General features: G+C 43.7%; 1 protein-coding gene across 1 annotated transcript in view; it reads right to left on the reverse strand.

Annotated features, from left to right (window-relative positions):
• Positions 1-25,269, reverse strand: part of sorcs3a (sortilin related VPS10 domain containing receptor 3a) — a 176,335-nt gene that overhangs the window by 55,017 nt on the left and 96,049 nt on the right. The window contains exons 3-4 of the mRNA XM_076035191.1: positions 24,409-24,508; positions 16,445-16,603 (exon numbers count right to left, since the gene is read on the reverse strand). Coding sequence (XP_075891306.1) covers positions 16,445-16,603; positions 24,409-24,508 — 259 coding nt within the window. The remainder of the gene's footprint in view (positions 1-16,444; positions 16,604-24,408; positions 24,509-25,269) is intronic.

Here is a 25,269-nt window from a genome sequence, read left to right on the forward strand (position 1 = left end):
CTGTTTCGGTTTGTTCTTAATTTTATTTTTGACATTTTGTTTGTTTTTGTTTTATTTTGTGCAATTTTCACAAACAAGTTCTTTTTTCCCCTGAAATGAAAGCTTGAAAAAGATGAATGCACTACCCTAATTATGGCTTCTATTTAGTTTGCCTTTGCTTAATGTTGGAATAATGTGCTCAGTTTTGAATATTATATATTCTGCCACATGCTGCAGCAGGGAAAAGGAATATGCACAGGTTTTTAACCCCCCTATTTTTCATTTGCTCTGCTGCTTTTACAGCATTGCAGCAGCAATCTTCTGCCACCCAGAAAAGCTTTGTGTGTACGATGTGTGTGTGTGTGTGTGTGTGTGTTTGCATGTGTGCGTGCATTAACATCAAAGCACAAATGGCTCCAGCAACTCATAAAAGTTCTGAGAGTCAAGACTTGTGAATTATGGAAATGATAACTGCCGCATTATAGGCCCCTGTGTCCTGGGTATTTACTATAAGTCACATTTATTGCTCCTAATTAAGTCCTCTATAAATTCTTGATGCATCTGTGTACAGTGCCCTAAATCAAACAGCTTCAGTTGGCATCACCTTGGCATATCGCATCTGTGGGGGGAAGGGTGGGGGTTGGGGGCATTTTATATCTGACAATTTATGGAGCCTGCAGCCTGAGTTCACAGTGGTAGGGGGGCTTGTGTGGTATAAGAGGTGCAGGAACAATGAATGCAAATGTGTCACCTGGAGGCACTGCTACCTCACTTGCTTTAGGTCTTGTCCAAACACAGATGAAAACAGTCCGTTTGCGCTTTGTTTTTGGGACTTGCGGCATCACATCTATTGTGTTTGTCCACATGAAATGACTGAAATCACTGTGGTATGTAAGCCAGGCCTTTGAGTGGCACTGTAACGCTGCCACAGAAGTACACCTAAAACAAACAAACAAACAAAAAGCCACACAGCACGCGCATAAAAGTTTTGTGATGTGAACAAACACAAGAAGAGGAAGAAGATTGCTGCAGATATGACGGGCTGAGCAGGAAATTGAGGGAGTGTGGTCGAACTTTGGACAAATGTAACAATGTTGCCGTTTCTTCCAAATTTCGGGCTTGCACGTTAAGGGAAATAGATAGATAGATAGATAGATATATAGATAGAGACTTTATTGATCCCTTTGACTCCCTCAGGGTAATTAAGAAGTGAGGTAAGAGGTGGGGCGTGAGCGTTATTGTTTGCATAAAGGTTGCAACCACAGAAATCTAAAGGTGTCGTTCAAAGATTGGATCGCTCTTGGCCACTCGTGTCCCTTCAACACTGAAATGGAGTGAAAGGTCTCCTGTTTGTTTGCTTCTCAACGCTAAAAATGAATTTGTTCAAATAAAATTTTATTTCTCAACTGTCAATAAACCTTTTGATTATTCAGCATGAAACTAGGAATTTGTTGCAACACTTGCTGCTGATTTAGGACTGCCGACTGGCGAGAAAAGGAAAAATATTTTATGACTTTGGCGGATTTATTGACAATTAAGATACTGATTAGATGCAGCCACTTAGATTAATTACAACAACAGCCAAAAAGGAGCAAGCTTGTTAGCTGAAGAGCCAATTCACAGTTAAATCTTAATTGTCTATTTTTTCATCCACCTGTTCTGAACCTTGTCTCTCCCATCTTGGCTTTTGACTTTTGAAGTTGCTGCCATTGGAACATTGAAGCTTCTCCTAGATTTAATTGATTTCACATGCGATGCGCCAAAAAAGGCATTTAGGTATTTTTCATTCTTCCGAAATGATAATAGTCCACGTGAGTATTTTGCGAGAACTTTCCTGCAGTTACTGATTTGTGTCTCTGTCATCACATACAGCCATGTTTGCACTGGTTTGAACGAGCAAAGTAGCTTGTGTGTGTGACTGTGGGCCGTAAACCTTGAAAGACTCCTACTGGGCTGAGCTTGAATTAATTTACCATAGTTAGCATCAATTCTAGGTTTATCGGATTCCATGGGTAAGTAAGACTATGTGCAAAGAGAAAGTAAAATGGTCTGAATGGCTTTGAATTATACTTTTAAATTTCATTTTCAAGCGTTTCTTTGCCGTTGCGGGAGAGGGCCATTCTGGGACAAATATGCTGCCTTGGCACACGTCCCACATTCCCACTGCTAGATTTTCTAATTAAAGTGATGACGAGGGGAATTTTTCTTAAAGTATTTATGGAACAGCGTCATGATTCCCCTGACGGTTATGAATGTCCTTGAAGGGCAAATGTCTGTGAAAAGACTGCTATTCTTATGTAGATACCAGTTATGCTCTCAATCAAATCCTCGCAAACTGAGCCAGAACATTTTCCTGCAGGCTGATCTCCGTCTCCCTGCTGTTTGCCAAGTCAAAGGAATAAGGACGAGAGGTTCAGTTATAGAATTTTACACACAATTTTTTTTGTTTAATACTGAGCCATAATGCCATAACATGACATTCATAATAAAGGCTTAGAATTACCAAAAAAAAAAACAAAACAATCACTGTGACTTTACCCTTATCAGCTAATCGTACAATCAAATTGATCAAAGACAACATTTTATCTCACTCATTCCTCCTGACTCTATTTCACTAATGAAAAAAAGTGCATCGTTGCCAGTCGTGTACTAAAAAACAGCACTACATCTTGAGTACACGTGATAGAATCATCATCGGCTCTGCCTCAAGGTGTTTCAATATTTTCCTCACGTGTTTCAAGTCAAGAACTGAAAATCAAGTTGGTTAAAACTGCGTTCTTTTGTTTCGTCAAGCAGATCTTAGGCTCTGTTCTTATTATTGATGATTGATATCCTACTGATGCTCACAGACGACTCTGCATATGCCCCTCTGGTTAGAGCAGGGAGCAGGTGTAGGGAAATCTAAAGAGGTGGAGGTATGAAGGCCCTGGAGAGGAGAGGAAGACACAATAAACGTGTGTGAAGGGGAGAGGACGTACGAACTGGGTCCAGTGAGGTTAAAGGAAATAGACATAAATCAACGTGGAGGACATTGAGAAGTTTGGGTCATGTTCCAGACCGATGGAATGCAGGCAAGAGGAGAAGTAGCTTATGCAAGCAAGTTGGAATAAGCGGAGAAAAGTAACAGGACAGGTTTGACCGATCTGAGAGCAGCGATGTTGTCTGATTTAGAAACAATTACACTGAGGCAAAGACAGGAGCCACAGCCTGAAAGATTAAGCTCCTCCTTTGGGAGGGACCAGGATGGACAGAATCAGGAGGTGAGGACATCAGAGGGACAGCTCACTGCTCAGAAGAGGGACAGTGAATGGATGGGTGGAAAGATGCCGAGGTTGGACCTGGCAGGCAGAAGGTCTGGAGGAGGAGCAGAGAGGAGATTCATGGATGCAGTGAAAAGAGGACGTGGAGTCAGTTGATGTGAGCGAAGAGGACTCTCACAGCAGATGATTGGCCGTGGCGATTCAAGAGGGTAGCAGCCCAAAGGAAAAGAAGAGGCTGGTCGATATGGTCCTAAGTAAACACTAAACATCATCTTCTGCCTCAGGCTGGGTTCCTCCCGCTCAGGCCTTAAGCAGAGGGTGTAAATCGTAGATGAGTGCCCTTCAGCCTCGGCTGTACACAGCAAAGTGTTTCAATGCTGCAATCATTTCTCCCCTCTGCTTCACTCGCTGCGTCCACCATTATCGTGATCGCATGTTGCAAACACGATTCCATCTTGAGTGACCAGTCAATGGCGGAGTGGCTGCTGCACCTCGGCGCTAAAGACACCTAGACCTCATGTCTTACATGTAAGACATCACATGTAAAACATCATGTGATGTCTTACATGGAGCTACAACCATCTCGCCATTACTCAAAGGCTTAGCTTTTCTTTAGAAGTTACGATAGAGCGCTTCTCTTTGTTAGCCTAAATCTAGCTAGCCAGCTTGCTGCTATCGGTAACAATGACATAAGTAACCCTATACCTGATGACATTGCATTTTCAGCAAGTTTTCTTTTCTTCCTCTTTTTGCTTGTTTGCCTCCTGCTGGTTGCTTTGTTGCTCATGGGAGCCTGCAGTTCAGTCAGAGCTACGTCTCAACTGTGTGACTGGATCACAAGACGGTGCATGTGCAGCGAGCAGGACGGGCAATTTGGCTGCGTGTGGTACCTCTCTCCACATCCTTTTCGTTGATATTTGATGCAGATGACTCATGGATGTTTGACGTCAGTCTTCCCACTTATTTATTAAATGCCTCTGGTGGGTATTGATTAGCGGAGGTGTGAGGCTACCACAGACAGTTGAGCAGCGGAGTACCCACCTTTAGAATCATGTTGGCAGTTTAGCACAGGTTAATACTATGTCCGGAAAAAAATAAGTTTGATGGTTGTCTGTGTCCTAATAAATTCTCCTGCTGTCTCACTCCCCAGAAGGAGACAGAAAACACAGTAGATTTTAGCGTCAGTTTGACAGAGGTGACTTTTGTGATGTCTCAAGGACTTTGATTTAAAAAGAAAGCTCTATTGAAAAATCCACCTCATAGAAAGTTTTGTAGTGTTGGTGCCAGCAGAGAGGTCTTCAGGTCTGAGTTCCTCAACGTCGCAGTGGCTCTACTCGACTCTATCACCCCCTTCAGCTACAGAACAGATCGTTCCATAATCTGAATTTTTACATCTGTTTATTTCAGGGGTTTGAATATTTGGGCATGCAAAGAGGGTGACAGCTGTGGATTACGGCGATGAGGGGGACAAGAAAAATATCCTGGGAGAGGAGCAGTGAGAGATGGAGTCTCACAGCCTTCTGTTGAATAAGGTTGGAATTAAAAGTGCTTATCTAAGGAGGACACTTGAGCAGCGCAATCTATAGCCGCACGCAACAATATCACACACGTCGGCCGTCTTTAACAAAATGGAAAAAAAATGCAAATTTCCCTTTATGGCATCAATGCAAATGAAAAAAGAATTAAGCAAAAGAGGGGAGTAATCCTGAATAATGCCTTCACCCTCTCCTCAGAATACTTCATCCGGCCTGATGTCCCAATTGCATTTCCGAAAACGTTTAGCCGGGCTACGATTCAGCTAGAAATAATTAACGGCATAAATTTGCATCATTAGAGTGGATTAAGTCAAACAATGTTTGCATGTCGAAGGACTAACGAGACCGCGTGCCTCGCTCTGACTGCCGCTTCCTTTCATGTTGAGGTGGGCTCGGGGCCTCCCAGGAGGCCACGTGGCGGCGAGTTCTGCTGCTCATCTGCAAAACAAATATGCAGACGTATTGTCTTGCTTGCGTCGGTGCAGAACAAAGCCTCCAAGCTTGTGCATTTGGGTTATGCTGGTGTGCAGAGTCGCGGACCGCACGTGTACAGGCGGCGGTGATGGGAGGGAACGGAAGCGCAACCGCGGGCAGAAGCAGTCGATTTTTCACTAAACTTCTTTGCTTGTTGTCGTTTTGTCTGTTTTTTTCTTTTACATTCGACGCTAACCCTAACCCGGTAGCGGTAAACTCCTGCCTCTGGTTTCTGCCTGTGCCTGTCGTAGGTGGCAGCTGATCTGCCAGTGACCGGGAGGCTCGCCTGCGTAAACTTCTCAGCTAATATGGAAGGGAAGGAAAAGAAAGCACAGGGCTGCACTGAAAATATTCCTCTAATTTCTTTGTTTTTCTCTCGGATCCAAGTGTCACAAAGACAAAAGCATGACTCTCTGGGAGTGTAAACATTGTGTAAACATTTTTTTTTAACATTCCAGTTTCTCCTCCTTATTGTGGCTTCCATTTTGCAGCTTCTCTCTTTTCAAGAGTATTTTTTTTTCTCGTTCTCTCCTCTCAGTAAAATGCAAGGTTAATAGACCATAAAAAAGTATAACAGATGTTTGTCAAACACATTTTGAACGGATATAACTAGTAGTGAGTCATGTGACATTTATGGAGGGATCGTGTTGTGCCTTGTGTGACATAACTCGGTCATCTCTGCTATGAACTTTGCAGGTATTGATAAAATCTTTCATGACACAAAGTGACAAATATGAGACATTGTTTGCCCCTTGTGTCAGGCTGGTGGCGACTGTCCTCTACACTGGTGAACCAGATTTATTTGGTAACAGACTTCTCTAGCGGTGGGGAAGGATCATTCAAGACACCAGCTGGGACTGTCAGCGTTTGGTTCATCCTGGTTGCTGCTGGAGACGGTAACGAGCCAGTCACTGACTGAAAGTATTCAACACTCACTCAGGTCTTCAGAAAAAAATGGGAAAATAATCTCCTTACAGAAACACAAATAGAACGAACACTAAAAACTGCAGAAAGCGTTAGTTACCTTTCCCACTTGAGAATGTCTTGACACCAGGTATGCAAACATTGCTTGACTTTCCATGCTATTCACGCACTGACGTGTCCTTCAGTTTTAGTGGCAGCTATGGACTTCCCTGGGAGATGAATCAGGTCTGAACAGGTTCTGACAGTTTCCCTTTCAGCTCACAGCGCTAAAGCGAATTTCGTTTTCTCCCCAGTTTGGCAGAAAAGAGGTACGCCTTGATGAATTTCTGAATTCCTAAAGTTGAGAAGTGGCAAAGTAGATCGACTAAATTTGAAAAACACAAGAGTAATTGATACAAACTGTCTGTTTCCAGTTACAACATGTAACTAACTAAGCTACTAAAACGAAGGACATTTCTCTTCGGTAGATGGTAATGCAAGCCACATACTCATCTCTAGTCATCCCACAAATGCAAGTGACATCTAGATGTACTGTAGGTCTATTTAAAAGAGAAAATAAGCATGTGAAAATTATTAAATGAAGTTGCAACCATCATACATTGTGCTGATTTTCAAAAAAATAATGTAATCTTGAATTTAATATTATTACAAGAATGAAGTAATCCACCGAACACAGACTTCACTATGATATACCAAATGGCAACAATCATGACCCTGTTCAGTTCTTGAGGTAAAGCCAAACAATTTAATAACCCTAACCAACATCATAATCTACTGAACTAACAAATTATATTTGCAGAACAAAGTGCACCATTTTTGGACCATTTTTGGAGACTTGATTCTGCAGAGCTGTCTGGGAGAGAACCAAAACAACAATATGAAACGTGTATAATATGAACCCCTCAAATGTGTGTTCAGTCTTTTTTGTGGAAATCAAAAGAAAGCCAATACATATTTCCTAAGTCCTCAAAATTCCACTCGCTTCCACTGTGCTACTGCCTTTTCATGGCAGCCAAAATTGAACAGATGGAATTTATTCAATCACAGAACTCTGACAGATGAAGCGCATTTGTTGACAAAAGCTCATTAGAGACGATCTAATCCTGCCAGCAGCTGACTGACTGGCAGGACCACACCAAACATTTTGGCGTCAGCCCAATGTTTCAAATTGCTGTTAACTTGACCGTTGCGGTGTAGTGGGATAAGACAGGATACTCGGAAATTGTTGTCCCAGATAAGGTCTGCTGTTCTGGAAAACACAATGTTCCGACGGTGTACTCAAGAACACCTTCCCCTGCAGACAGAAGTCACCTTGTACAGTCGAAACACGAAAACCAAACGCCCCCTTTTCAGCAGCAGAATGCCGGCGCTCTGTCACTCGATGCATCTCTGCACCAGAGCGAACAGACGGGCACTTGAACCCGCGTCCTGCCGCTGCGGTAACCATCGGGCAGGATTCTCCTGGAAGATGTCTTTGGGGAGCCAGCGCAGGCAGCTGTATTAGCCCCCCCGAAAATGACTCCGTCAACCCGACTCTGTCGTCTCCGTAAGTCGAGCAGAAAAGAGTAATCGAGCTCCGCCTCCCACCCCATTACACGGAATACAGCGATACGGCGCGCGAACATCATCAAGTGCAAGCGGAGGAGGAAGAAGTGATGAGAAGTTCTTTGGAATGAGATTGGATTTAAACAAGTGCCGGCGCCGCCGTCCTGGGGGCCTGAGACGTGAAATCTCTTTTGGTAGAAAGGAGGAAGCTGCTGCATCGTCACAGGACCATTGAGCCTGATGTGTGCCTCTGCACTGACGGACCGCCATGATGCTATGGGTGTGTGCGTCTGTGGTTTCGAGGGCTCACATGCAAACTTTGTTTGTCTTTTGACCACAGTGACCAATGGCGACTGCGGTTGATCGATATTGAACTACAAACTGCTTAATGCAATATATTGATTCGCATTGAATATATTGAATAGTTCTCACTCTCTCTCAGTCCTCGCTTCATTTCTCGACTTGATAATTCGTGAACAGCACCCGAACAAAGTTTGCTATACTTTAAAAACAGCTGTGAAGCAGAAAAGTTGAAGAAAGATAAATAGTCAAAGAGTTTGAAGAAGAAGGCGGCAAAAGTACCTTTGTCTCGACAAGCATGTCTCCATGTTTTGAGCACACCAATCGCAACCCTCACTGTTTCCGTCACAGATTTATAGCTACATTTTCTGGAAGATGCACATTCGTCTGTGGTGTAGGAAAAGAGAGAGATTTCTGAATAGTTTAACCATGGACGTAACATAGTTGCAGAAAGCAGGTGGCCTGCTGCCGTCTTTAGGGGGATGTTAAAGGAGGTGAGGCTTAGGCTCTTCTCTTGTTCCCCGGTTACACAACACTTCGAAACTGTTCTTTTTCTCCTCCTGTTTGTGCAGTGGCATTTTCATAAATGGTGGCTCCCCATAATTTCACACTCCAATTAGTTAATTAGCAGGGCCGTGATATGAAAGACTTGGGAGTGGCGAAAAACAAACAGGCCACGCCCCGAGGAGGATGCCCACGAACAAAAGCAATAAATGTATTTTACGCACTAATAATTAGAAAAGCTTTTAAAGCCAAAGCAAATGGTAATCCGAACCATAAAGGTTGCACAAAGGGATAAAAAAGTGACATAACAAGACTTAAATTTTCACATCGCCTGTAAATAGACCGTAAGGCTCAGTCGGTTGTAATCTCCGGAAAAAAAAAAAGGCTAAACAAACTTCAGCCAAAAATATTTGCCCAAAGCGAAGTTGTGTAAGCAACAATCACTGCGCGTTTGTTGATATTGTGCTTTAATTAAACAAACTATATTTATTGGTTGCAAAACATTCAGACTGCTGCCGAAACTTTTTTTCTTTGTTTTTGTTTTTTTGCAATTCTAGTTTCAGTTGAACTCAGATCAAACTAAAAATCAAAATTTGTTCCTATTGTAGCGCATCATGGCAAAAAATAAAAAAATAAAAATAAACTCCCAAATTAACAACCCTAACAACCCTAAAATGCAGCTATTACTACCTGTCACATGGTCTCCAGAACACGCAAACATCTGGTTGGCTGCGACAGAAGCCACGGACATGCAGTGTGATGGTTTTAATTGCAAGATTTCCATGAAAGACAATTAGGTGGAGCTGCTGGGAGGTCGTTTTCAGGACATGCTTGGACGGATGTTTGTTAATTCATTCAATTGGTTACATATATCTTTATTTTTTATATTTAATTTCTCAGTCTTGTGTTTGAGTTTAAAAGCTAATTTTGGTTGTTTCCAGCAGATGAGCTGATTGCGGCTGATTGTTGGCGGCGCTTGTGTTCAGCAGGGAGGAAACCTCATCAAAGGTGTTTCAGAGGAAGGGGTTGAGCAGCAAAAAATCTGATGGAAAACAACAGGAAGGCAGATGTCAGTGAAGCTGAGCAAGTGCCCACAAACAGGCAGCTTATCAATAATTATGGCACGAAGGGTGTTCCCAATAGTGACTGAAAGATTTTTCCTGCTAAAGGCTTGGCCTTAAAAATACTGACATAAACAGAAAAGTATTTTTCTACCCATGGGGGGGATAAAGAACAATTCCTATTCAAAGTTGAGTCACTGTGACGTCACCCACTGGTTTGCTGATACTCCTGTTGCAGCCTAGAGATTGGTTTCACAGTCAGCGCCTACTTGAGTTTCTGGTTCCTTTTGACACTGGAAAACACCATATTCGGGTGTGTGGATGGTACTGGAGATGAGAATTATTATTTACTAGAGATTCAGAACAACCAAATAATATGAACCAGTCGGTAAAGGTATTCATTTAGGGTTCCTTTCCCGATTGACAGTCGTTTTGCAACCGTTTTTGGGGGTCCCTGCTGGCCAAAAACATAGAATGCAGGTTTTGGCACTGAAGCTGGAAGCTCCACTTATCTTTATTTACAGTCGAAAGATGCTGAGAAAATGAGGTATTAATGCAGAGGACACATGAAGAGACATGTCAAATGTTCAAAGGCCATTCAAATTTTTCAAGTTTTAAAGATCAGCTCTTTCCTCGTGCTAAGCCTTGACCGTCTGATTCTAGGGTAGAGAAACAGTACGGTGAGCCTGATGCAAGCCAGATGGCAAGTGCATTACAGTTTCAAAAAACAAAACAAAATGTTACAACTATTTGATTGTAACATAAAATCATAATTACAAAAAGGAAGTTTGCGTGATACCCAGATCTCTGCGTTCATCATGGACCGCCAAGTGTAACAAAAGTTGATTTCCATGGCTGATATTGCTCTCCACTGCTGGCTTGGCACCTCTTCCATCTGCTGTTTTGACAATGGAGTGACAACTCGTGTCTGCTGTTCCATCGCGGCGAGTCACTCCATCTGCTCTGCCCGCCTCTTCTTGCCACCGAGCTGTCAGCTCACCGCTCTGCCCATAATTTTCCTTTTTATTTGACAACCGCTTTTCTTGAGACGCAGCAGAAGCAGGCTGGAGCTGTCCTTGACCTCGTTTCATCCCCAACTGTTTATTTCTTCCCTCCTTGTTTTCCAGTTTTTCTCTCTCATTCTGTTTGGTTTGACTGCCGTATGCAGGTGGCCGTGTTCTTTAGCGAAAAAAGTATTCACACCATATCTGTGGTACCTTTTTGACTTTCCTCTGTCACTGGATTTGTTACCGTTGGCCTTTGAGCCATCCATCATCCGCCTTTTGGCTTCACTACATTTCCTCATCGTGTGTCAAAGGACGGAGACTTATTGTGATGGATCTCAGTATGAATCCTGAGCTTCTTCCAGAGTCATGCACCCGAGCACCGGGGGGACAAATGCTGTTCAGAGTTTCAGACTTCAGTTTGCACTGTTTGATGGTTAAACCTTGAAGGTGCCCTATTATGGCCTTTTCCAGCGATAATAATTTAATTTTGGTGTCTACTTTCAACAACAAACAAGGTTTGTTGTCCAAAAATTCCTATCTTACCCTCACATTACCAGTCTAGAAATGGGCAAGTTCTCTTTTTTTTCTGTCAATTTGTATTCCTGGTGTGTTAGTTGGCATGCTAGTAATGCAAAGTGACTAAAAAATTCAGTTGTTGAGAACAAGACCCCTTTGAAGACTTTGGCCCTTCCTTCTGTAGTGCATCTATGATTGTACACATTTCTATTTCCTTCAAGTGGATGTTTGGGAGGGTTTTTTTGTGTGTTGTTTCAGAATTTCAGACTGTCAGCACAGAACATTTCTGTCTGCAGGCTGTTCAAACAGCACCAGACCAGACTGAGGCTTGTGGGACGTTGCGTCCAACCTTTCGTTTGTGTGCCAGAATTGTTGCCGTTCAGAGGTGGCAAGCTTCTGACAAGCACATTTTTAGAACACGAACACAGAGAAAAAAAAAAAAAAAAAAGAATGTCAGCCGGGAATTAGTCTGCGGAATCGTTGAAATAAAATTATTAAAATGCCGGGGTGGGTGACTTGTCACAATAAAAAGCCTTCCAACGTCTCCTGCACCGGCGTTGAAACCTAGAATGCAGATCTTGGAAGCCACCCTCAGAGTCGCAGCGAGAAGGTTGTGTTGGTTGGTGAATCAAAAATCGAAAAAACATACTGAATCGAATCAAGTTTTCTTCCCTATTAGATGACATAAATTTTGGACCCTCTGGTTCTGGTAAATACTATGAAAGTTGACATACTTGACATAATTTATCAGTAGTCTGTGTTTTGAATGCAACCATGGTTAAAATATCCAGATACCAACACTGTACTGTAGTTCTCGGGGTCTTTAAATGTGCTGATCCCGTAACATCGGATCTCTCAACCAAGCAGGTTTGAAGTTTCAATCCACTTTGAGGTATTTGATTTGTTTGCTTTCAGATGATAAAGATGAACTGCTGCTGCAGTTCATCGACCACTTTGATTTGCATCATACCTCCATAAAATCAGGCGTGCCCCAAATATTTTCAAGCCAGAACACTAAATCATATTATTAAAAAAAAAAAAAAAAAAAAAAAAAACAGCTTTCAGCAAGCGTTTTTGGGCCGAGCTGCACTTGAATGCAACCCCCATGAAATAATAATAAAAAAAAAACTTTTTTCCGGCTAAGAGCAGATTTAACAACCACCTGCTTCCTGAGTCGCAGCAGCCCAGGATGAAGAGATGTATGAGTCATGAGGATGTAATAAAAAAAATAATAACGGCCACTGACAATCTATTACAGATGGTGACAGAAAGATAGTCCACCTCGCTGTCACAGGTCAGGTGTCCACCCGGGGAAATAGTTGATTGCAAACAAGCTCCGGCGGCGGTTTACAGCGCTGCTCCGTCTTTCTCAGTGGTGTAAGTATGGGATGAGCTAATAACCCTCCAGTCCATCAGCTGTGAGGTAGTGGCACCCGCGGGTGAAACAGGACATTATTCTTTCCAAAATTTTCCAAATCTCCCGTTTCCAAACTTGGTTCTTCCTTTAGATTTGCCCTCCTTGAATGGCAACAAAGTATCTTCATGGCGAAAATCAAACTGGTCTCCAGTGAAAGAACGCAAAGGTTCCCCGGTGGCGACGCTCCCGCGATCAGCGAAGGTCGCGTTTTCTCCTCAGCAGGTTGTTGCCCTCTCGTCTGCCATGCGCGGGAGCTCCGCTCATGCGATGAAAAGTAGACAACTCAACAATTTGTTGCATGTTGTTCACCCCCCTCGACTACGTCGGCACTGTTTGCATAACTCGCTTGCTTGGCAGCAGCAACGTTGGCCCTGTTCTCGGAATCCAACTTGGGACTCCATCAGTGAGTAATTGTCTCTGCCGAGCCCCCCGAAGCCGAGAGATGAGAGCTTTGTGAGGTCAATAAGAGTAGCGAATCTAAAAATACTGCCATCTACTCAAGGAAGGGCCTGGCCCTGGTGTCCTCTGGAAAAAAAAAAAAAAAAAAAAAAAAAAAATCATAAAGGAGAATCGAGAATTGCAACAAGAAAAAAGAAACAAAAACCAAAAACACTGCGGCCAATTTGTCCCGACACGGATTTGGATGTCTGCTCTCTGAAGAGTTCTCTGACTCCTGCCTGCAGTCCTTGGGGCTGCACTTAACCACAGCTAAGCAGCGACTTACAGCTGATTAAATTCAGAGTGACCCAGTCTGAAAACTATTAGCCGGTCGCGAGCCGAAAATGAGCATATTAGAGCCTCGCGCTGCCGGCTCAACAGCCGAGATGAAGTGTCGGCGGCTGCGGGGGGAAAAATCAGGTCAAATTAAGCGGAGCCGTGATGTCTGCGTAAAACTCCTTTCGCTAACTAGATGGAGAACATATTTTACATTTGCGACAACAGCCGGAGGGAAGACGGGCAGCGGCGGCGGGCGTTTGCCACGCTAGAGAGCCGAGCTGAAGGCGGAGGCGTGAATTGCAGGCCTTGAGGAAGTCATTTCCTGATTCGCACCTGTAATCATCCTCTACAACGACCCGCCCCCTTAACCTCAGACACTGAGGTTAACGTCGACCCACCAATCGCTAGCTTTGGCTGGCTCTGCAACTCATAACGACTTTTTTTTTTTTAATGAATATTAGACTGGATTTGGAAAAGCGACAGATGACAAGCAGCTTTTGGATACAGAACCCGAACTCCCAGCTGAGCGCAGGACCCGCCTCTTCCAGCTTCGTTTCCAGACATCACAACCTGGCTATCTTCCTAATCTCAAGTCCCAACCGTTAAAAACAGCAGCTTCACGCTTAGTTCTTAAAGCCGCGGCAACAGAATTAATTTTACGATCCCTATGTCGGTGCACAAAAATAACATTTGGAGACTATAAATGGCATCAGTCTGACTGGAACACAGAATGCATTGTTTTCATTATGCTTATAAACAAAATGATTTTTATTAAAAAAAAACAAAAAAAAAACACATTTAATTTAATCCTTCTGTTTTTTTGACTTTTTTTTTAGATTTAGTAATTTCAACATGCAGTGGAAATTTAATGACATTATCTGCTCATTTTTTGTAGAATTACATTGATTTTTAAACTGGCAACTACCCATTTCCTCTAGTGTGAATATGCACAAAATTGTTGCCGATCATTTTTATTGTTGTTGTTTTATTGTTTTAACAATCTGTTCTAAAAAAAACAAAAAACAAAAACAAATATGAGATGCCAGCAGTGCCGTTGGCTGGTGGCTGATTTCTCACTTCTGCAGTTCCACCATCCTAACTAAAAGATGGTCTAAATTCTAAAATGTCCCACTGCAACTGTTGAGTGAAGGCAACACAGACATGTTTTGGGAGTACTGCCACAAATGCAATCCACAGAGTTGATTTCTCGGAAGTTATTGTCTGTGTTGATCTAAAACTTGAGAATAACTTTTTCACGAGCTGTACGATGCAATCGGACGCCACCGGCCGCGTCTTCTACATCATGTCCTGAGCAGCCAATCCCCGTCGATAAGCTTATCGTGTGTTATTTTGAAGGCGAAAAAAGGTGATTCCACTGCACATGTGAGAGTTTTCGGAAATTGGCTCATGCCCACCACTGTACGTTTTCTGGTGTCCGTTTCAACCTCAAGGTGAGTGGGAACAAACCCGGCCACAAGTTCGCCACAGTCACCGCTGCTCACCGATCATCACCCCTTGCAGTCTTTGGCTCTTTGCTCGGAGACGCTGACCCCGGCGTCAGACCTTAACTGGGAAAAATCTCTGAGCGCTCTGTGACGATGCACTGCTCCACGCTGTGGGGACAAAGTCCAGTGAAGGTGACGCCACGAGGAAGAAAAGGGGAGAGAAACAGGAGGCCGGCGATCACTTTGAAGGACTGACTTTGGCACAGCATTTGATTCACAGACCACAATTTGAGTTTGTCAAATGACAGATAGCAGAGGAAGGTATAAGGCAGAAGAGGTCACGTGCACCTTGACTGTGTTGTTGGCTGCTCAACAACCTACAACTTTTTACGACAGCAGCGAATACAGTTAAACAAATTCTCCACGTTGGGTCGTACAATTTCTCTTTGCAAAGGGCCTCTCTGGAAGCTTCTTCTCAAAGTGAGCAGGGTGTTTGGAGTCACATGCACCAGGTGAAAGCTAATGTTGTGTTGAGCCCTGTGGGACGATAAAGTTGGGTCCTGTGTGTCAGGCTGATGGTGACGAGCCTGAATAAGCAAACATATGTCTTCAGACGCGAGGAATTCCTCTTCAGTGTGGCAGCTTTGGTCCGCATTTGCTGCTGAATCCTCTCAACTGTCTTGGCAGAGTTGCATTGTGGGTAAGGAAAGTTGCCAAGTTTCGACAAGAAGGGATTGTTTGTATCATCAAACTGGAGAGGCTGCAAAGAGTTTTTTTTTTATTATCTGTATTCGTAAAGCTGCTCGTCTCTGGCCCAACAGTCTGATAGAAATACAAACTTCCCAAATTGCCCCGTTTCCCCCCTCCCAGCCCAATGTTTTTGTAAAAGATGAGTCAATAAGTTGAGAAAATAAAAAGACTTTAGGCGATGAAACAGCATCATAGCCTTTGGCAAAAATGAATAGGCACAGATCAAAAGGGAACCATATTTTTCCATTAAAACAAATTCATAAATGATTCAATAACTATATGACCACATCCCCCTTTCTTTACCTTCAAGCTTTTCATCATGAAAATATAAATTGACACGATAGATAACCCGGTTTGTTTCTATTAATATTTTGAAGTGAGCTGACTTCACATGGCACAATTTTCTGCATGTCTGCTCCAAGTTACTCAAACACTTCAGCTCCTACTGTCTCTTACCTTCAGAGTGGCTACAGTGAATAATACATATGTTCAACTTGGCTTAAGGTGCAGTGGTTGGCACTGTCGCCTGAGAGCAAGGAGGTTGCGAGTTTGATCCCCAGACTTGGGCGAAGTTTGAATGTTCTCCTTGTGTCTGTGTGGGTTCTCTCCGTGTTCTCCGGCTTCCTCCCACGGTCAAAAAACATTCTAGCTTAATTGGCCGTAGCTATGAGTGCAAGCACTTGTCTCACTGTTATAACCTGACAACTGTTTGGCGAAGTCCCGCTTTCACCCAACAACAGCTGGAATAGACTCCAGTAAACCCCTGTGACCCTGAGGGCAGGAGAAATGTGTTTAGAAAAATGGATGCATGCACTCCTGACACAGCCCTCTTCATATTTCTGGGCTTGTGGACTGGAACATGGATAGCAATCACTGAGCGGCCCCATGGGGCTTAAGGTTTGACCAGGCACTTCAGACACTTCAGAACGTGTTTTGTAAAGACAGAATGGTCCAACCAGGACACCGAAATGAAGATGTGATCTGAGCCGGCGCAGTCCCGACGATCTCACCTTTTGGTCGTGGCTGTATGCCAGGGCCCAGTCCTCTTCAGTGGGGTGGAATAACAGGCTCAGGAGGTAGAAGGTGAGGCGGTACTTCTGGAAGCTGGCTCCCTCGTCTGTGCTGATGAGAACACTGCTCTCGAACTCCGGGTCTGTCAACACCATAATCTGTGAGGAGAGACGGAAGCAGACACACACACACACACACACACACACACACACACACACACACACACACAAGGTTGTGAATGTTTGAAGTTGGGGGAGTATTTGAAGGGCAAGTTTGGAGCAGGGAGGTGCAGAGACGGTGAGATCAGTGGAGGGATGCTGGAGGCAGAAGGCGGTGTCAGCAGACCGGGCCTCCTGCCTCTAGGCTGACATCAGGCTCCTGCGTCGGCAAACAGGACCTCTGCATTCCTAAAAATTAATTTAGTGAGTGTGACTGGAAATAATGCCTCCGTTGCCATGGCTATGCAGGTCCTCCTGTGCACGCCTGAGATAGACGGCTTTTCATCGCGCTCCCACCAAAATAACACCAAGTCAGTTTATAGCACCAAGTAGCTGGACTGGGCTAATAAGGCCGCTAAATTAGCCGCTGAGCAAGCAAGGTGTTAAATAGTCAAACACGAGTCGGCGTAATACCTTCGAATGCCTTATTTCTTTTTTTCTTTTTAGATTGTTCTTTTAAAAAAAAAGAAAAAGTGTCCATTCTCCATGTTTCCTCCTTGTGGTGGAATTCCAATTCAAATGGAACAGTGTCACAGCGGTCGGGGCTCTAATTTCATGCTTGGCATATTCCTGGCAGAGCTATCGCGGCTATTACCCAATTCAATAAGAGCAGGAATTCCACAATGCATATTTCTTTTTGTGCTAATGAGTCTTTGAGGAAGCTGATAAAACGGTCACGGGGAACTCCTCCTTCACAATGGAAGGCGCAAATGAACAGCTTTGTAATACATCGTTTTCGAGGAAACTGACGTCCGTCGCCTTTAGGCCGGTGCTTGTGTGAGGCAGAGCGTTTTTTTTTTTATGGCAGAGAAAGCTGCCGAGGAAGAGGGTTTGTGAAACACTTTGCGTGTGAGAATTGATAGACATTGAAGTGTGTGTTTATTATTGTTGTCAGCCGATGGTGACACCTCTTTCGTTGTCTCTTACCTCATTAAGACATTTGCCTTAGAACTGTTGTCCAACAGTTTGTTTACTCAGCGATTCAAAGATTTTTATTTCTCACATGGCAGTGAAATGTTAGTGTGGCAGATGCTGTCGTGCTGTGCAATATAAGGATTAAAAAGTGACAAGTGAAAGGTAACAAAGGTGCTAATAAAGTCAAGACAATGCTCAAGGTTCTTCACAAGGTTCTTTGTATGTGGCGAGGAACACAACCCTAGAAGGAACACTAAAAGTCGTCCCACAGCCTGTCATGACCACCGGACGGCGCCTTGGCGTGCAGTACAGTGTGGCTCCACCAGGCCCCACAGGGTTGCTCTATTGGTTCTTGGTTGTTTATTGCATCACTTCTGAATGGACACCATTAAACAGAGCCGCCCGCTGCTGTATAAAGGCCGAGGTCGTACGGCACCGGGCTCAGTCTTTCACTTCTTTTCAGGCCAAAACGTTCACACTCCTGCAGATATTAGCATGGCCGAGCTGAAGCGACATCTATCTGAGTCACTGCACTGCAAGTCAGTTCAGTTTGAATTAGACAAACGATAGCACATCCATCACTGACGGCTGTTTCCAGCACTTCAAGCAGGGAAACCCTCCACGGAGGTGATGTGGATACATTGTTTTTCATTAGGCACCAGTAAACCAATCATGCTTGAACCAGAGAAAAAAGATTGGACGTTCATGAACAGGTTTGTTTGTGAAGGTAAACCATTACTTGAACACGTTAACTTTGGAGGGGAGCAACTGCAAATGTTCGGAGATGTTGCAAAAAAATACTTAAAGAATGAGAAAATGGTCCATTTCATTCAAAGTCACCGCAAAAAGCGCCTCAATTTGCCGCTGCGCTCCATTCTATGTGGATCTGGCCTTATGTGTCTAATATCGAGCCCTGCCCCAAGTAATGAGTATAACCATGATGTGTAATTCCTGGATGAATCATCCTTGCTTCTATTTGTTTCCTGACTCCTTCCTTCATCCAATCACCCAGTTGTTCATTGTGGTCCAGTGCCATTCACAAAATGAACAATTTACTCCCCCTCAAAAAAGGATTTTGAGTTGTAATCCTTATTCTTTTTTTCACAATGGAACATTTCAAATCACTGGTTTTGGTGGAGTGCACCAGTGGGGACTTGGTGTTACTATTGCCTGTGTGCACATCTTGAATTTCCACACACTGGGTGACAGACTCTGTGATGGAAATGACTCAAAAACTTTGATGAGCGACTCATGGCGATTCTGTCTTCTTTTTTTTCTTGGACCTGGAGACGCAACATCCAAACAACATGTTCATTTTCACCAAAAAACAAAAACAAAACACACACACACACACACACACACACACTGTAATGTCCCAAACTTTGCATGTTATCGCCACCGGCCAGATTCTGCCTGCTGCTGATGAGATGAAACCACAGCCAATATGACTGCCAGTACAGGCTAAATTCTCACCTACGCATTCAAACAATCGGCCCCACATTGCATTCGATTTGCTCCCAAAACTGGGTAGCCAGCGCTCGCATTAGCGGGAGGTGATTAGGATTCCCCCTGGCACCGTCTCCCCCAAATGGGCTGGGGAGGAGGGGGAGGAGGCGTGAGGGGAGGTGCAGCAATACGAAATCGATAGCAGGTTGGAGGGATAACTGCTTGGTTTTATCGGCGCGATGTGCAAGCCGCGCCTGAGCTGCGGAGCAGAGATAGGAGGCGGCAGTTTGTCCGGCGGTGACTTAAGTGGAGGTGTGGATCAAAGACGGCGAGCGCCGAATGAATCACGTCATGTCGGATCAATGGGGCTCCGTCTGCCTCTGACGGCCAGCGGCTCTAACTGAGAGTTGTCGCCACAATATGCTCGTTAGGTGCAGATCAGGACTTAATCACCCGCATTTAGCCGTCGTGCCAGTGTGCGCGCGCGCGCGCGTGTCGCTTTTTTTTCCCCCCTCTTCCTCACCGCTGTCTCGCCTCCCTGTATGGCATTTTAACGGCTTGTGTCTATATTTTCAAATTAACCCAGGCCAACAGACGCTCAATCAGGCCGGGAAGGAGACATCAAAAAGTAGCCGGGAAGATTCATATTTCAAAGCCCGCCGCGAAATGTCATTACTATCATTCAGCACCATAATGTGACATTGGAAAAGGTCACTGCTTCGGCTTCGTTTTAAGTCTTTTCTATCTTTCTTTCTTTTTTTTGCCTCTTGGACAGTGTGGGCAAAGCATGTACGCTCGCTTCCACGCATGTCGCCCAGGACGGTCCTTTTGTCGCGGTTGAAGGGAACATTTGAAAGGGCAGCAGACAATTAGGCTCTATTTCTTGTTCCACTACGGAGCACAGGTGGATGCTAAGCAGGAAACTCTTAGATATATTAAAGCAGCAGGAGGATGTGGTCGGCATCAAGGCAGACTTTCATTCATCTGAGCGACAGCAAATCGAAATAATTAAAAGAAGAGATAAGGTCCGCAGAGGGGAGTGGGGCCAGGGAGAAAAAAAAAAAAAAAAAAAAGCAGAGGTCAAAGTTAAATACCCTCCAGAGATGGTGCAGCAAAGCGTCTGACTTGTTTTTAACTGAGGAATTAGAATTCGGTCTGTGTTATTCCCCTCCTCCTGGTTCATCTGTTGTGCGTTTATTTAATCTAAAACAACTTGACTTTGAGGCGAAAAAAAAAAAAACAAACAAAAAACAAGTATGTCTTTTCAGCAGTGGGGCCATGTTTCATTTCTGCCTGTCCTTCATGTGGAATTAAATTTCCAGAGCGTCTGTCCGTCCGCTCCGATCTGTCTTGTTTAGTCCCAACCGTCCCAGGACCCTGTCAAGTCCCACACGGTGCCGCCGCATTCAGGGTCATAGCCTCGGCTCAGCCTTGGGACCGCACGCCTGATGAACCTGAGCACCTCCAGAGCATTTCTGTTTGTGTTCAGAACATTTTACCTCTGCTGCTGACCGTCCTGACTACAGGGACTGTTTGCAGTGACACCTTTAAAATTGTTTTTATACCGTCTCCTGCATATGTGGAAGATTCCCTGCTCATATTTAACTCTCCTGGTGCTTGAAGTCCTATTTTCATAGTGATGAGCCAGCTCATATGGTGAAGTTCTCTGAATTACCGCCCATTACAATGAACGGAACCGGTTGAAAAAATATGTACGGTAATTCATTTTAGCTCACTACGTCACTCAGCAGTCAACACACTTTTAAAATTTTATCTAAGCCTTCTGTTATTATTCTTGAAGTCGATGGACTTGTTTGTAAGTTAAAACAATGCAATGATGCAATTTACTGAGGAAATATTCATTGTAGAAAAGACATACAATAACATTGATGCAATAAATAAATAAATAATACAATCCAGTGCACAGTGATGGCAACCACTTCTCAATCCTTAGCGCTCCATCTCCGCCAGTCAGAAGTGCGTTGTTAGCGCTAGCCGACGTTATTACATTGATCGCTTGCCTCCTGGTATTATTACGGAATTTAACACACAAAACAAAAAGGCTTAAAGGCGTCTGGAAATGAGCTGTCAGTCAACTGGTTGCATCCTCACATCAAACCGTCGATCGCCAGTAATTGGAAGCTCTTGCATTGTGACCTGTCATGTTGTGCGAACTGCAAAATTTGCTATTGAGCCGATACCAAGTCCCAGTGTTGAAGATGCCAATGTTTTTTATTGAAGGTGGATGTAAGTGTTTTTCTTTTTTCCCCTTCAGATTGTTACAAACCTAGGACAGAATTTGGCCATTTTTGGTAAAAAGAATATTTACCTAAATAAATACTAATTTCTTTATTTAACTTAATATTAGTCCATCCAATTCAATACCTTTCTCACCTTCGGGCAGCAGTTTTCAGAAAGACCTGATAGCCTGTCCTCAATTACATTTTTTTTCTTGGTATTAGTGCTACTGTTATTTACTTGAAATTAGGTATAGATCATATATTCCAAATATAGTAATCAATATATACAAATACAATGTCTCGATACAAATCTTAAGTATCTCATCACACTGATATTGAACAATACCAGTTCAATGAGAGACATCAATACTTGGATCTATACGCCCACCACCCCCCACTGACCTGAGCTCTCATTAACTGTCATGAAGCTGACTAGTGAGATAAATCATTTTTCAAGCACTTAACCATCGGAAATCACTGAGCATCGCAGTGCAGCTGACACCCACTGAGTCCTCACTCTATTCAAAAGTGCTGTCCGCCTTCAATTTTCCTTTTTTTCTGGCTGAAAAAAGTCCCTTTACTGATGTGATGTTCCCACGGTGTGAAAACGACCAATATTTTACCCCAGCAAACAATCGGCATGCTGTATTTAAAATGTATGTTTGCTGCTATGACAGTGGTGGCCGCGCTGAGCAGCCCTCATTAAATTTTAAAGCAAAGTGGATGCTGCAATTACATGCATGGGGTCGACGAAAAACACGGCTCCAGATGCATTACAGTTTGTTTCTGATGATGTTGCACAGGTTTAGTGCATGTCAAAAATGTTTGTTTACAGCTCAGTGTTAAAGGCATCCACATGCCTGTGTTTCAGCCACTTGATAGTGGCGAACGTGAAATTGGCGGAGAGCCTAGCTGCAGTTGTGTAATCCAGATAAGGCTAAAAAAGCAGATCAGGGGGCAGGAAGCCGACAACTTTTTCACTTACATCCAACTGGAATGGATTTTACCTCTCAAACCTCAAAAGACATGGTCCTCCAGACCTCCTGCTACACAGCTAGTCAAATAAGGTCATACAGGATTCTCGAAGCTTACAACCATTTTGAATAGCAAAGTGATAAATGACCCACAGTGACAGCAGACTGTTATAAAAGGTAGGCTGCAAAATTCAAGCTCTAGAACGAACTCTGCAGGATGGGGGTAACATCGTAACGTAATATTCCAAAACCTCCATTATATTGCCATTATATTGACTCTTTGGTCTATATTTCTATATAGTATACATGTAGGTTAATATGTAATGTTTAATATCGACATGGGGTCACCGCATATTCATTCCACGCATACAACCATTTGTAACCATCGGTGTTAGGCTCTTTTTTTCAAAATCAATTTTCTTTTTCTGCTTATTTGCATACAAGACAACAGGGCAACTCCAGCCGACTGTTAGAGGAGGCAGCCTGTGGTCGCCAGATAGAGACCGCCTCCCTCTCTGCAGCCCTCTGACCTCTCCGCTGTGGTTTTGCTGGCGTGGAGTCGTGGTACAGCACAGCACTCGGTCAGAGAGCAGATTCATTTTCTGCTTCCGAGAGATGATGTGTAAATAAGTGCGGGGAAAAAAGAAAAGAACTTAAAGGTCCAGTGTGTAAAATCTTTAAGGAAGCCCACCTGACAGCGTGGTTCGTGTTTACTGTCAGGCTAGTTTCCTTAAAAAATGGCAGTGCAAAATGGCAGCTAACTGGGAGCAAGACCCTTAGTGCTCTATGTGTATTCTTATATGTATGAGAACTGTTCTAAAGGTAGGGATACCAAATTGCTTTTATTGTACTGAGAGTAGACACTTTTATTACTGTATTTATGGGCTGTATGTTAAGCTTTTCTCAACATAAAAACATAAATCAAGACAAATTTTACACACTGGACCTTTAAGACGCTCTTTTTACACATAGGCTTATATAGTATTTTCAATGTCAGCTGTTGCTTCAATTTTTAGTACCTGTTATTAAATACGGAACTTCACATTTGCTCCATGGAAATCTTGTTTTTGGAAGTGAGTGGGAAAGGAGGAGGGACAGTTTATATTTGGGAAGGAAGGAAGGCTGTCAGGCAGGAGGCCCAGAGGAAGATTTATGGATGGGCTGAAGGTTGACATGAAGTCGGTTGGTGTGAGAGGAGAGGATGCAGAGGAGATGGTTAGATGGAGGCAGCTGATTGGCTGTGGCCACCAGTGAAGAGAACGTGATCTGTCACATTGTGTTACAATGTGGGTACATACGCTAGAAAAAAAAAAAAAAATCAGTAAAACAAAGTAAATTCATTAAATGAAAAAAATATGGATTTAAAAAAATGGATTGGGACGTGTGGTCAGAATTGATAGAATTTAAATATGTTATTTTTACCCCATTAGAAAGCTGAATCTCAATTTTAGTAAAAAGAATTGGACGCCAACTGCAAATAATGTTAATGGGATGCAAAACCATTAATACCCAGGATGGAGTTGGAAGTAAGTGACAGATATCCTGGACAGAGTGGAGATGCTGGCAGATGGTTGGCAGCTGGCGCTCCTCCCACTTTGTCTTCTTCAAATTCTTAATTTGGCCGTTGGAAGCTCTGAGCAACCATTTGACAGAAAATAACCCGTACAGTAGATTTCTCTATTAATGAGGGTAGCGCGCGTCCTCCAGTGGACCAAGACAAGTGACCAGCTAGCTTGCTAGCCCGCCGCGTTTCCAGTTGGTTTAGGTGCTACTGCTCAGCTCAGTTTGTTTTTGTCAGAAAATGAAGGCTGTTTCCACAGTAGGAAGTTGAACACATGGCACAGAGAAGCATCCCAAAACAAAACACAAACAACACACGCAACGAAAGAGATCCCTTCCTCATTATCCCCGTGTCGCACGAAAACAGAAAGTCGACAATTTCTGCCTAGCAAAAAGCAAGAAGAGGGATCAGAGGCATGGAAACAAAAAGGCAGGTCGCACTTCTCCTTCATGTTTCTGTGCCAGGACACACACAGACACACAGACTTGGCGGTACAAGCAGATCTTCCAGCTCACAAGTGGGCTTTGTCTTTATCTCATCCTATTAGTTTGGATATTATATTCACTGTGAGCAGGATAAAAAACAACACAATTCCTGCCAATTTCTTACCTTCCTCTTGTTGGTTGGACAGACGTACAGGTAACTCAAGACGGTCTTGGATCCGACTTTGTCGTTCATCCTCTCATAAGTCGAGCCGTAGTCGGTAGATCTGAGTGGAGGAAACACATTAGAGACGCAGTCAGAGAACACAGTTGGCACTTAGCCGAAACAAATAAAATAAATAATGAAATACTCGTGGGACGGCGTGCGACTCCTGCTGGATATTTTGGCTTTTCTTTTTCCCCACGGAACCATGAAAAAGAATAAGTCATCACAGCCAATGACAAACAACGCGCACGCTGAAGTGGTGCCGTGGTGTGTTTGCTGCCTCCTCGCAGCACTGCCGAGAACTTCTGGCGGGAGAACAAGGGCAGGTTAACCAATCGTCTGTGGCTGCCAACCAAAACCGACCATTCAAAAAACTGTCAGGGGAGCAGGCGGTGTGAATAATTCATTCATCCGCTGATGACTTCTATGAAATAAAATATGACGAGTGCAAAAAACATGTGGATGTTCCGGCGCCCACGGGCTTTAATAATTGAACAGTGGGAATGAGCCTGTTAGCCAGGCTGCTCCCTGGGAACTCCGCATGAATCCATCATCAATGGTAACTACCGAATCTGCCTTCAAGTAGAATTTTACAGCTTGCATGGGCTCTTGCTCTTTTTCCACCTCTAATGCAGAAGCTGCATTAGTGTGCCTGGGATTATTATTTATTTATTTTATTTTTAGGGGACAAAACCCCCCTCACCCATGACAGCAGCACAAGTCCGCAAAACGATGACACCTATCTTGGTCCAATGCTCCCTCTGCACAAATGTTCATACTCACGCCTGAAAGCCTTTCTGAGTCGTTGGTTGTAGCAGTCAG

The sequence above is a fragment of the Nelusetta ayraudi genome, unplaced genomic scaffold (genome assembly GCF_046127955.1).
Source record: "Nelusetta ayraudi isolate G7.1 ecotype Tasmania unplaced genomic scaffold, CSIRO-AGI_Nayr_v1 ptg000004l, whole genome shotgun sequence".
NCBI lineage: Eukaryota > Metazoa > Chordata > Actinopteri > Tetraodontiformes > Monacanthidae > Nelusetta > Nelusetta ayraudi.